At 50.9% G+C, this 12,476-nt stretch overlaps 1 protein-coding gene across 1 annotated transcript; it reads left to right on the forward strand.

Annotated features, from left to right (window-relative positions):
- The first annotated feature begins 2,333 nt into the window (after positions 1-2,333).
- Positions 2,334-12,160, forward strand: Optc (opticin). The gene is made up of 7 exons (XM_038350179.1): positions 2,334-2,506; positions 4,094-4,371; positions 5,464-5,584; positions 7,039-7,197; positions 7,895-8,097; positions 11,542-11,637; positions 11,990-12,160. Exons 2-7 carry the CDS (start codon positions 4,147-4,149, stop codon positions 12,158-12,160), a joined length of 975 nt encoding a protein of 324 aa, XP_038206107.1. The 5' UTR covers positions 2,334-2,506; positions 4,094-4,146.
- Positions 12,161-12,476: the final 316 nt, after the last annotated feature.

The raw sequence follows: 12,476 nt of genomic DNA on the forward strand, positions 1-12,476 counted from the left end.
CAGGCCAAGAAGAAGTTCGAGAAGACTAGTCACTAGGGCTGGCTTTAGAGGGAATGTGGCTGCAGAAGACGATTTGCCGTCCTCCTAGCCTAGGCTATCTTGTGTAGAATCAAAACCGACAGATTTCCTGGCCCCTTACTCCCTGTCTGATCAACTTCTGATCAACTGTGTGCCAGGCAGGTCCCGGTTAAGAATTCAAAGATGGGCAATATATGCTCCATACCTTTGGGGGGGGGGATTATTAACTTGATAAGAGGGTAGGATGTACCCACAAATTCATTTTTTCTTAATTGTAAGCAATTAACTATAAGCAATTCAGAGGCGACCTACTCTCTCTGCCTGGGAAGTCTCACGTGAGCAGGGTCTAAGGGATCTAGTTTTGACAGATAAGAGATGGAGAAAGTGTATGACTTGAAGGAAAAGAGCATAAGCAAAAAGGTAGCTAGCTGGCTTGGGGTCTAGCTTATGTCGGGGTGGGTAGTGGTTTTCAGTCCTCAGCAGGGAATACCAAAAGGCAGGCAGGTCCCTGAACGTTCTGCCCCCCTCTCTCACTGCCCACAGCAGGGCAGCAGGAGAGTCAGTTGGCCGCACTATTGTCCACATGGCCTGCTGCCTCTGTTCCATCAGCATGCCTCGTGTCTCTCCTAAAGGGCAGAGCTCGCCAGGCTCGCAGATCAGGGACAGAGCCCGCCCACCCGCGCACCGCTTCCCACACAGGTCCACGTTCCCGTCCACCAAAGCCCCCGAAATCCATGGGAACAACCGCAAGCTTGCGAAGGCGGGAACAGAGGCTGGGAGAAAGTGTAGGATGAAAGCCTGCAACGCAAAGAGTTTGCCTCGGCGGATAGGGTTGGGGTAAAGCGCGTGGGAGCCGGCGCATGCGCCGGGCAGGGTTGGCTGCACCCGCCTAGAACTGCGGGGGCGGATGCTCAGAGTAGGAGGTGGGACGACAGGGAGGAGGGTGACGGACTGCGGACACCGGGAGTGTGGAGGGGGTGTGTCGCCGAGAGTGGGGAGAAGGGTGGGAGCAGGTGGTAGGGGGAAATGAATGAACTGTCTCATCTACATTCCTTGCAGGGACAAATAGCGTGGAGGTGGGAGGGGAACAAGCTCTAGGCTGTCTGTAGGGACTGAGGGTCTCTGGAAGAAAAGAATGGAGGAGCAGGGCCAGCCAAACCGGCCATCTGCTTCGAGGGCGTCCTTCTGGCGTGGGAGTCTTATCTCCTTCCACCCAGTCAAGCTTCTGAAAGCTATCATTCCCCAGATGGGGGAATCTCCAAGACAAAACAGCCTTGTTCTCGCAGGTGGCCTCTTGGGTTGCCAGAAGCCCCTTCTCACACCAGCTGAGGCCTCCTCAGGGTCTGGCTATGAGGTGTGCCCACTCACCTGGCATCTCAAGCCGGGCATAGGTTTTGCCAAGGCCATCTGTTCTGAGGGCACAGAGTCACCGTGTTCTTAGCGTTCCTGGGATGAGGTTGAAAGAAGGTGAGCCTTGTGAACTCAGAAGAGTCAAAATGTGGTGCTGTCCTTGGACCAGCCACTTCCCCTCTTGGCCCTCGGTTTCCCCTACAGTAGGGAGTTTGAATAGATGATCTTCAGGGGGCCTCCCAGCTGGGATTCAGGGTGTGGCAAGAAAAGGAGAGAACTAGAGAGAATCAGTGAAGAAGCTGGGCAGCAGGATCAGGATGGCATTCTTCAGTTCCTGCCTTCCTCTGGGGATATCTGGGCATATCCCAAAGAAAGATGGGATCGTTGGGAAGTGGCAGTGGGAATGAGGGTTAGTTTCTAGACTAAAGGCCATGCACAATGGCACGATGTCTTGGGTGTTTGTAAACCAAAGCCCCACTGCTGTCCTTGTCCTTTCTTCCGTCAGGAGTAGAGAACTTTCTGTCTTGTACTTGGTGACTACCGTCTGTGAACTTGAAGTTGGTCTTCAAATTCTACCCCACTTCCTGTTTCCCTTTGCATCGCCTAAGCCTTAAAACCTTCTTTGGTGATTTTGCTTATTATGATTTCCAGTGCTCTAAGGGTAGGGCTGGTTGGTCCTTCCTCTTTGCAGTCCATCCGTGAAGTCAAGTGTCATCATTCCTGGGGGGCAGGGGGCAGCAGACTTCATCCCTACAGATAACTTCAGTTTAGCCTTCTTAGTTTAGGAAAACCCCTAATCTGACTGACCATCCTTAGAGAAGAAGGTGGTGTGGAGGGTGTGTGTGTGTGTGTGTGTGTGTGTGTGTGTGTGTGTGTGTACAAAGAATTCCTGTTCATTAAGTGAAGAATTCAGATTAGGGACCCCCTGAGGAAAAGGGAAAGAAAACAGCAGGACATCTCAAAGAATGGGAAATCTAATTAGACACGTGACTCCCTGGGCCAACTCCTTGTCCTCCCCCTGGCCAATAGATGAGGGCGTGTCTAGTTGTTCCCTAGTCAGGCAGGCAGTCCTCCTCTCCATCAGAGCCTTTAACTCCCTGGAAGCTGCAGGGCCAGACGTACCGAAAGCATCTAAAAGGTAAGGTCCAAGGTTGGAGGCCCTCACGCGTATTGGCATGCAAATAAAAGGGGCTGGGGCAGGGACTGGGCAGAAAGGATGAAGAGTCCAAGACTCCAGTCAAAGAAGCTGTAGGGTGGTCAATAAACTGCCTTGGGAATTGTTTTTAAAAGCAGATATTTTGGTTGGAGTGGGGGTAGGGAACAGAGATACTACCTTTTGCTGCTGATGGGGACGTACCGCTCAGTCCAGCTGAAGTTAAGAAACCTGTGCAGCGGCTTTAGGAGGCCTATGCGGCCTGACACGCGCTGGCTACAATGGTACAGGCACTTCTGTGTCCATAGCGCTCACAGCCCTCCCCCTGTGTGCACGGATGTGAGTGAACTGCACAGACGTGTGTGCTCATATGCACACACATGTGTACATAAATATGTACATAGATAGAGACCCAGCTTTCATGATGGGAAAACACTCTGGCAACCACACACAGACTCTCTGGTTTCTATAATATGTTTCTAAAAAGTTCCATTTCTAAGTCTATTTTATGAGCTAACATCCTTCTTTTACATTGTATGTCAATTATAAGACTTATCTCCAAGTTAACTGGTTGCTCCTAATATGGGCGGGGCCTTATTAATTTCTACACCTCCAGAGGCAAGTCCAGAGTCTGCAACTCAGTAGACACCCCATGAATGTTTAAGTGACTGCATGAATGAGTGACCTTAGACCAACCACAAGAAGGCCTAGGGAGAAGGCCCACTTGATAGCGAGCTTGCCTAACATGCGGGAAGCTCTGGGCGTGGTTCCCCACATCTCATACACCAGGCATGATGGTCACTCCTGTAATCCCAGGACTTGGGAGGTGGAGGCAGGAGGATCAGAAGTCCAAGGTCCTTCTCCACTACATAGCAAACTTGAGGCCAATCTAGGGTACGTGAGACCCTATCACAAAAACAAAAGCCGAAGGAAACGAAAGTCTCTTTAGTGTAGTTTCTCGAAAGCTAGTTTTTTGTTTTGGTTTTTTTTTTTTTTTTTTTTTTTTTTTTTTCTTTTTTTTTGGTTTTTCGAGACAGGGTTTCTCTGCAGCTTTTTTTTAGAGCCTGTCCTGGAACTAGCTCTTGTAGACCAGGCTGGCCTCGAACTCACAGAGATCCGCCTGCCTCTGCCTCCCAAGTGCTGGGATTAAAGGCGTGCGCCACCACCGCCCAGCTTGGTTTTGTTTTTTGACGAAGAGTTCGTTCTGAATATGTGGTTGTTTACTGGAGAGTATCTGTGCAAATGCGCAAGCGGGTAACAGTACACAGGTGAGTGGACGGGGGTGTTCTGAGCATGTCTATGGTGATATGAGTAAGCCAGCCTGGGGAAGCTGTCAGTGGGAGCCTGAGTGACTGATGGCCGCACTGTGAGTTGCAGTGAGCGATGGCTAAAGATCCCTCCAGACACCGCCTGGGCTTCAAGGAGCCTTAGTGGAAGATAAAACTCCTGAGGAGTCTGTGTGGGAAGGCAAGGGTGGGCAAGCATGCCGGTCGGAGGCTGGGTGACTTTGTGGGCCATTCCCACAGGGCACCAGAGAGCTCAGATACCGGCCCTTCTACTACCTACACACAGGATGGACATTAGTGGGATTCAGCCATTCCCTCTCCTATTTCTCCCCAGACCCCATGAGGCTCCTGGCTTTCCTGAGTCTGCTGGCCCTGGTGCTGCATGAGGCAGGGACAGCTTCTCTCCCAGGGGAGAGGAAGAGAGAAGAGCAGAGCCCCGAGGAAGGTGACACTTATGCATTTCTGCATGTGGGGAACTATGCCCTGAGCCTAGAAGACTATGGTGACGTCATTGACCTGAGCAGCTATGAGGAGCCTGCCAACTATGGGGACCAGACCCCTGAGGTGAGAGGACACCGCTGACTTGGATTCCCTGATTAGAGCCAGCTCCCTTCCCACCTGCCCTATAATACAAGTCTCTTGAGCCTTCAACTCTTTCTCTATACGATGCAAATTCTTTGTGGGTGCGTATGTTCATTCATATGTGTGCAGATACACATGCATGTGTGCCCATGTACAAGAAGCCAAAAGACAGACGGCCTTAGGTGTTGCTCCTCCGGAACTGTCCGCGTGTTTTAAGACAGAATCTCTCCCTGGCCTGGAGCTTGTCAAGTGAGCTAGGCTGGCTGGCCAGCAATTCTCCCCAGCACTGAGATTATGAGCACTAACCACAGATCCTGGCAAACAGACACACGAGGGTCTGGGAAATCAAATGCGTGCCCTTATCTTCAAGGGAAGCGTTTTCCAACAGTGCTGTCTTCCCAGGCACAAGGTACAAATTCATGTCCCTCCTTAGGAACTTGTCACTTACAGGCTACGAGAAAGAGGACACTAACCTCCAAAGTTGTAGTCCACGTGGCACACTTGGTAGGACCCCTCCCAGCAGGGGACCTCATACATACCTCCCCATGTGACCAAATAGGATCATGAGTCATGTCATGGGGTGAAGGTCAGCTGTGTCTTCATGGTTTTCCCCCCGAAAAAGGGAAATGCTAGCTTGTCAATTCGTAGTCTGTCTTCCAGTCCTATGTTCTCCCCTGTCCTATGCAAGGATAGACCTGTGCGGCATGGCACATGAGCCCAGAAGCCTCTGCCCATTGTGATGTGATGAGGATTGGGGTAGAGAAAGGGGTTAGAGCCGACCTGGACAATGCAGAAAGGACAGGAGTGTGCCATCCTGGATGAGCCAGAGATCCAGACTTCAGCTCTGTGTTGGGGCCTTCTGGGTACCTGACCCTTACCTGACCTCAGTTTCCTCATTTGTATATAATACTAGAAGCCATGATCTCCAAGATCCCTTCCTTGCTCTTTCTTTCTGCTCTCTCTCCCTCCTCTTAATCCACATGTTTCGACTTGGCCTCTGAGATTTCCAGAGGCCACAGCTAAGTCCTTCTTAGGCATAGACTGACTATGATATGCTTTGTGCTGTGTCTCCAGGCTAAAGTAGACAGCCTGACTCTCCCAACAAGAACCAGTCTCTCCCAAAGCACTGTGGCTCCAAACCCTACCATGACCAAGCCTACCACCACTGGCCTACTGACCTCCCAGAGCAGTCATGGTAAGTGCACGCAATCCAAAGGTCACAGTCTACACAGATCACAGACCGAGGAACCTCAGGCTAGCACCAGGCAGTTCTAAAGTGGAGCATGGTGAGGGCTAAGGCCAGGGAGTCCTGGGTCTGTGTGAGCCTCTGCCAGGGGGAAAAGAAGGGGAGGTTGCCATAGTGAAAACAAACACCGCCACCATAAAGGGGAGTGGCTGTCTGTCCCTGATACTTCTGCATAAATATTATGCACAAATTGAGTGGGAGGCAAAGCAAGCAGGAACTCCTACACCCTATCAAATCCACCCTACCTTAATTAACAGCATCACTTGGGGAGCAGTTTGAGTGGTAATTAGATTAGAGATGATTAAATGCATGGAAAGGAGAAGAAATAACTGCGGCTGTCACTTGGCATGGGAGCAAATGAAGCGGTGACACCGACTTCAGTATAAAGTCACCTTTGTTAGCAGCCCCTCCCCCAGTGCCTTTCTGGGCCCGGGGTGCAGCATCCCCGACTCTGCTGGGGATCAAAAGCTGGGACACAGGAGGAACCCAGCTGATTCTGGACTTGATGTCCTGTTCCGTCGGATGCTTGCCAGCACGGACCTGGGGTACTGAGATTGCCTGAGGTATTCCCTGGGGAGTCCATGAGCTCTCCTAGCCCTGATCTCAGCCTTAAAGAGGCCATGAAGGGTTTCAGCTGGACCTGCCTTTCTCAGCCTTGGGAGAAGGGTACAGGACCTCTCTCTGCCCCTTGCCCCTGCTGATCCCTCTTGCTGCTTCATCTGTGGCCTGTGAACTTTCTTCTGGTGCCTTTTGGGTACAAGCCTTCTCAGTAAGCTCTGTGACTTGTGACAGCAACTGACACTAACATTGTTCAGCTGTCTGAATCTCTTGACCGCTCTGTGCAGAGAGAGCACCAGGGGCGGAGAACAGGGAGGGATGCTTCCCACCGGAAAATCAGGATGCTGACAACATCCCAAGAGGAAATGGATGCTCGGCAGGCACTGTCCACTCCACCTTGGCTCTGCTCTGCTTCCTGGAGCCATATACCGTTCCTCTTCCTGAGACAGAGGCTATAAACATTGGCTATTCCATATCACTCTAGATTTTTTTTTCATCTTCACTCTACCTTTTGGCACTAAAGAAGGATCCTCTGGGAAAAAGACAGACAGAGGTTCTAGAAATAGCCACATTAACTCAGGGGAACCTGCAAAGGGTCGGAGTCTGGTGAACGCACCAATGGGACTTGCACTTGGTGGTAGTGAGTGAGTCCTCTTTTAGGCCAGGGTTGAGTGACAGGCTGAGAGAACCTTAGTCTTGTCTGGGTGCCTTGTGCTGGGTGGTTCTGGGCAAAAACCCAGAGGTAATCTAAAAGCCACAGATGCTCATGGCTTAGGAATCCGCTAAAGCAAAGACCACTGCCCACAGAGGCTGAAGCCCCTCTCTTCTGTCTTCTACCTGGCCAGACCTGCCTACCTGCCTGGTCTGTGTGTGCCTTGGCTCTTCCGTGTACTGTGATGATGCAGACCTCAAGAACATTCCTCCCCTTCCCCAGATGACCACCTACCTGTACGCCCGCTTCAACCACATCAGCCACATCCAGGCCGGAGACTTCAAAGGGCTGAGTGAGTTATACTTTGGGAAAAGGTCATGGCAAGGCAGAGAGGATGGCCAGGACACAGACATAAGCTCACAGGCGGTCAAAGGGGCAGACGCCCTGATCCTTCTAAATCCCATAGAGTTTAAAGTGGTGGAAGTAGCCAGTTCTTCTCACGAAGGATCTAGGGCACAGAAAGGGAAGGTATATTATGCTCAAGGCAACATTGCCAGGATGTTCCAGAAGCCGTACCTGCTCTGGGCTAGACCTCCCTGCACCTCCTCTCTGTGGCCAAAGAGTTGTTTGCTCTTTCTTTGTTTTGCTACTTCTTGCCATATTCCTTGCTTAAGGTGGGCGGCCTGGGCTTGCATTGCTAGTAGCCTTTCAGGTCCTCAGCGTCCTCCATGTAGAGTAAGTCATGCAGGGGGTGGGGGAGGGTTGAATGTAGCAATTCCTGAACTTGAACTTGTTAGTTCTTCTTCTGAGGTAGGGGCGGGGCCCTTTTAAGATGGGTAACTACCATAGAACCAAAGTTCTGGAGGAAGCTGTCCAGGAATGAGGTGATTTAGCCTTGTTTCTTGTGTTCTGGACCTGATGCAGGTGGCAGCTAGTTAGAACTCTCTTGGGAAGGATGGAGCAAGGCATGGAGGCAAACACATCCCACCTGGGGCCAGGGGAAATGTCTGTTCCAGCTTCACCCTTCGTTCTCTCCCAACATCCTTCAGCAAAACTGAAGAGGATCGACCTCTCCAGCAACTCTATCTCCTCCATCCACAACGACGCCTTCCGCCTGCTGCCTGCCCTGCAGGATCTCATCCTCTCAGAGAACCAGCTGGCAGCGCTGCCTGTGCTGCCCAGTGGCATCGAGTTCCTGGATGTCCGCCTGAATCGGCTGCGGAACTCGGGGATACAGCCTGAGGCCTTCGCGGTGAGTCAGGACCTTAGTCCACCACACAATACCCACCCTACCATGTACCTTGACCTCATAGCAATTCATGCTCAACCCTAGTTGGGGCCTAAAAATCAATTCCTAGTTTTTTTCTTCTTTTTCTGTTTATGTGTTGAAGGAGGTTTGCTTGTTGGTTCCAGGCTGCCCAGCTAGCTTAGACCCAAAATAATAACATAGAAACTGTATTAATTAAATCACTGCTTGGCCCGTTTGCTCTAACTTCTTTTTGGCTAACTCTTAAATCTTAATTTAACCCATTTCTATTAATCTGTGACTCGCCATGTGACAGTGGCTTACCTGGTAAAATTCCCAGCATCTGTCTCCAGCAGATCCATGGCTTCTCTCTGACTCTGCCCTTCTTTCTCCCAGCATTCAGCCTAGCTTTCCCCTGCCTACCTAAGTTCTGCCCTGCTATAGGTCCAAAGCAGTTTCTTTATTTATTAATGGTAATCACAGCACACAGAGGGACTCCCACATCATTTATGGCTTATTAAACATTCTTCTCCAGAAAAGAGTGTTTTACATTATGCCATCATGGTAGCCTCTGTCACCTGTGTGAATGGGAAACACAGTGCTATCAGGCCTCAGGATCCTGTCAGTGGGGAGAGAACACAGGAAATCAATACCAGCAACTCTCCCGTGCCTCTGTGAGGATACCACTGTAGTGCTGGCCTTTTTCTGTGCATCTGTTCCACTGGCTTTCTTTGTACCAGACCTGCTCACCCCAGAGATGTTCACACCAGACCTGCTTACCCCAGAGATGTTTACACCAGACTTGATCACACCAGACCTGTTCACACCAAATCTGCTCACCCTAGACCTGTTCACACCAAATCTGCTCGCCCCAGACCTGTTCACACCAAATCTGCTCACCCCAGGCCTATTCACCCCAGAGCTATTCATCCCAGACCTGCTCACCCCAGACCTGCTCACCCCAGACCTGATAACCCCAGACCTGCTCACACCAGACCTGCTCATCAGAGACCTATTCACACCAGACCTGCTCACCCAGACCTGTTCACACCAGACCTGCTCACCCAGGCCTGCTCATCCAGACCTGCTCACACCAGACCTGTTCGCACCAGACCTGCTCACCCAGACCTGTTCACACCAGACCTGCTCACCCCAGAACTGCTCACCCACTCTGATCTTGAGAACTCCAGATTGTCTGTAGTGTTGACCCTGACTCCAGTTCCTACATGCCATCTTAATGGCTTTGAAATCTACCACCAAGTAACTGATCACTGGGGGCTGGAGAGATGGTTCAGAGGTTAAGAGCACTGCCTGTTGTTTCAGAGGTCCTGAGTTCAATTCCCAGCAACCACATGGTGGCTCACAACTATCTGCAGTAAGATCTCGTGCCCTCTTCTGAGCTGCAGGCACACACGCAGACAGAACACTGTATACATAATGAATAAATAAATCTTTTTAATTTATTTATTTATTTATTTATTTATTTATTTATTTATTTATTATGTATACAATAGTCTGTCTGCTTATATGCCTGCAGGCCAGAAGAGGGCGCCAGACCTCATTACAGATGGTTGTGAGCTGGGAATTGAACTCAGGACCTTTGGAAGAGCAGGCAATGCTCTTAACCTCTGAGCCATCTCTCCAGCCCTAAATAAATTTTTTTAAAAAGTAACTGATCACTGTCTCTCTGTGGTCAGATTCTCGAGACACAATTTGATGGGTTACTGAACAGATTTGGTGGCAAGTATTAGGTCATTTGACACAATTGTGGTCCTGTGGGAGTGCCCAAGGAACAGGCTGGTAAGAGCCCAGGATGCCAAGGAAAGGGTAGCAAAGCTGACACACCACCCAGCATGCCGGCTGCAGGACTAGGAAGGGTCTTCACAGCCTGGTATCTCATGTGCAGCCTCTTTGTCTCTCTCAATACAGTCAACCACATGACAACGTCTCTGTCAATACTGGACTATGGGCATGGTGGTGGCCCCTAAGAGTGAGTCATCTAGTAACTTCACAGCTCTTTTGGTTTGTGTAAGTAATTTCACAATGACACATTTCTCAGAACACATCCCTGTCCTTAAGCAATGCTCGACTGTGGCAGGCTCCTTTTCACAAAGAATCATAGGTAGAAGCATCAGATAGAGAAGGTTAAAAGGGCAGTATATATAACCATTTATATATTCTATTATATATTATGTTTTATACGCATAATGTGTATTCATGGACAAGGATCTTGCTTTGTAGTCCAGGATACCCTCAAACTCACTATCCCCTCCCTCAGCTTTCCGAGTCTGCCATAACCGTGGTACATCGCCGTGCTCACCAAGAGCTGGGCTTTCACTGGTCCTCTTCACAAGCATCCTCCACCCTCCCAGGATGCTGTTTGTTGGGGGCCTACAGCAGGTACAGAGAACAGTATCCGTGCCACTGGCGGATGTGATGCAAGCCCTGCAGACACTGGTTTTCTTGGCCATGCAGCAAATACTGGGATTGTCTGTCCAGGGAGGTCCCTGGCTGCTCCAGTCTTCAGAGACATCCTGACTGCTTCCATATTAGGAGGTGCTTCTCTGCCTTCACTCGGGCTGATTTTCTTGGTCCAGAAAAGGCAGGGGCTTTGGAGCCAAAGGACCTGAGCTCACCGAGTGAGTCACCTCTGCTCTTGTTTCCTCATTTATAGAACGAGGGTGATAATGTCCACTTGACACCGCTACTGCGGGATTGAGCACAGCATTTGTAGAGATAACAGGATGGCTAAATGGAGGCAGTGGATGCTCCCTTAAGTGGTAGCTTACACCTCCCTGTTCTCCCATCCCCCTGCAGGCTGAGCTCTTTCCCCAGCTCCTATCTGATCGGCCTTCCCTGATTCTACAATGCCGAAACACTCACATGCTCCATGTGTCTGTGTGCCTTGGATTCCGTTCTGCCATCCTCTGAGCTTGTTCCCCATAGCCATTCTGAGTGGAGCACTTGGAAGACTTTTCACTGGTGGCAGAGTAGTTGAGACTGAGCTGAAATGTCCCCTGGTCCTTCCTTCTACCTGTTCCTGCCTTCATCTGTTCCTCCCAGCCAGCACTAACAGCTCCTTTACGCTCCCTGGCTGCCAGAACTCAATGACAGCAGCTTTCTTTTGGCATCCAAATGGGGTTGGTATCTGTAAGCTCCTTAAAGAACCAGCATCCTTAGCTGGGCTTGGTGGTACATGTAGGCCTCGGAAGGATGAAGTAGGAGGACCACAAGATTGAGGCCAGTCTGGGCTACATAGAGAATTTTAGGCTAACCTGAGGTACAGAGTAAGATGCTGGAGAGGAAGGGGAGACAGAGAGAGACAGACAGATAGGCAGGGACAACCCCACCCCACGAGTGCGATCAACCTGATGCTGGCCTCCTGGGGCACCGCTGCATGACCAGAGCCTGACAGGACTCACCAGTCTCCTACACTTTGTGTCGCCACAGGCCCTGGAGAAGCTTCAGTTTCTCTACCTGGCAGACAACCTGCTGGATTCCATCCCTGGGCCTTTGCCCCTGAGCCTGCGCTCCCTGCACCTGCAGGTGAGGAGCCTTGATCAGACCATGGGCCAAAGAGGGTGAGCAGAGTGGAGGACAGATGGCCGGGGAATTCAGGGTAGTGAGGACCAGCATGGCCTGTATGAATGCTGCTCGCCTCTCCTTGTGAAGCATTTCCTTCCCGTACACGTCCGTGTTCCACCTGCTTTGTGCCCTCACTTTACCCTCCTCTTCTCACCCCCTTAGGGCCCCCTCCTCCTTCTCCCATCTTTTCTAATCCCCTCTCTCTCTTCACTCTCCACAAGCATCCTCTCCTCCTCCCCATGTATGGTCTCAGCTCTACCTGCCTCAGTTTCTCCAGCTGCTGTGAGCCTTCCACGTATGCTGTTCCTTCCAGAACAACGTGATCGAGACCATGGAAAGAGACACCTTCTGTGACCCCGGGGAACACAGCCCCGAGCGAAGGCAGTTGGAAGACATCCGCCTGGACAGGAACCCGATCAATCTAAGCCTTTTCCCCGAGGCCTATTTCTGCCTGCCAAGGCTTCCTGTGGGCCGCTTTACCTAGATGCCGAAGGCCCTCTCTTCCCAGGTACAGTGCTCATGGGCGCATTGATAGAGCGCTAGCTCCCTGCAGCTAAATAGTGATCTGTAGTCCAAGTGTCGGGCAGCCTGTGAGCTGAGGTCGCAAAATTTCACCACACACACACACACACACAGAGAGAAAGAGAGAGAGAGAAAGAGAGAGAGCGCCTCCAGCCACCGAATTTGCCTTTCTCCCTCCTCTTTCCTTACACCTTACGGCTCCTGACTCAGAGAAGAGCTGCAGCAGAAATCTTTTCCATGTTCTCCATCCGTGTCTTCCCACAGAATTCCAGGAGAGC

The sequence above is a fragment of the Arvicola amphibius genome, chromosome 12, assembly GCF_903992535.2.
Source record: "Arvicola amphibius chromosome 12, mArvAmp1.2, whole genome shotgun sequence".
In the NCBI taxonomy this organism is placed as follows: Eukaryota; Metazoa; Chordata; class Mammalia; order Rodentia; family Cricetidae; genus Arvicola; species Arvicola amphibius.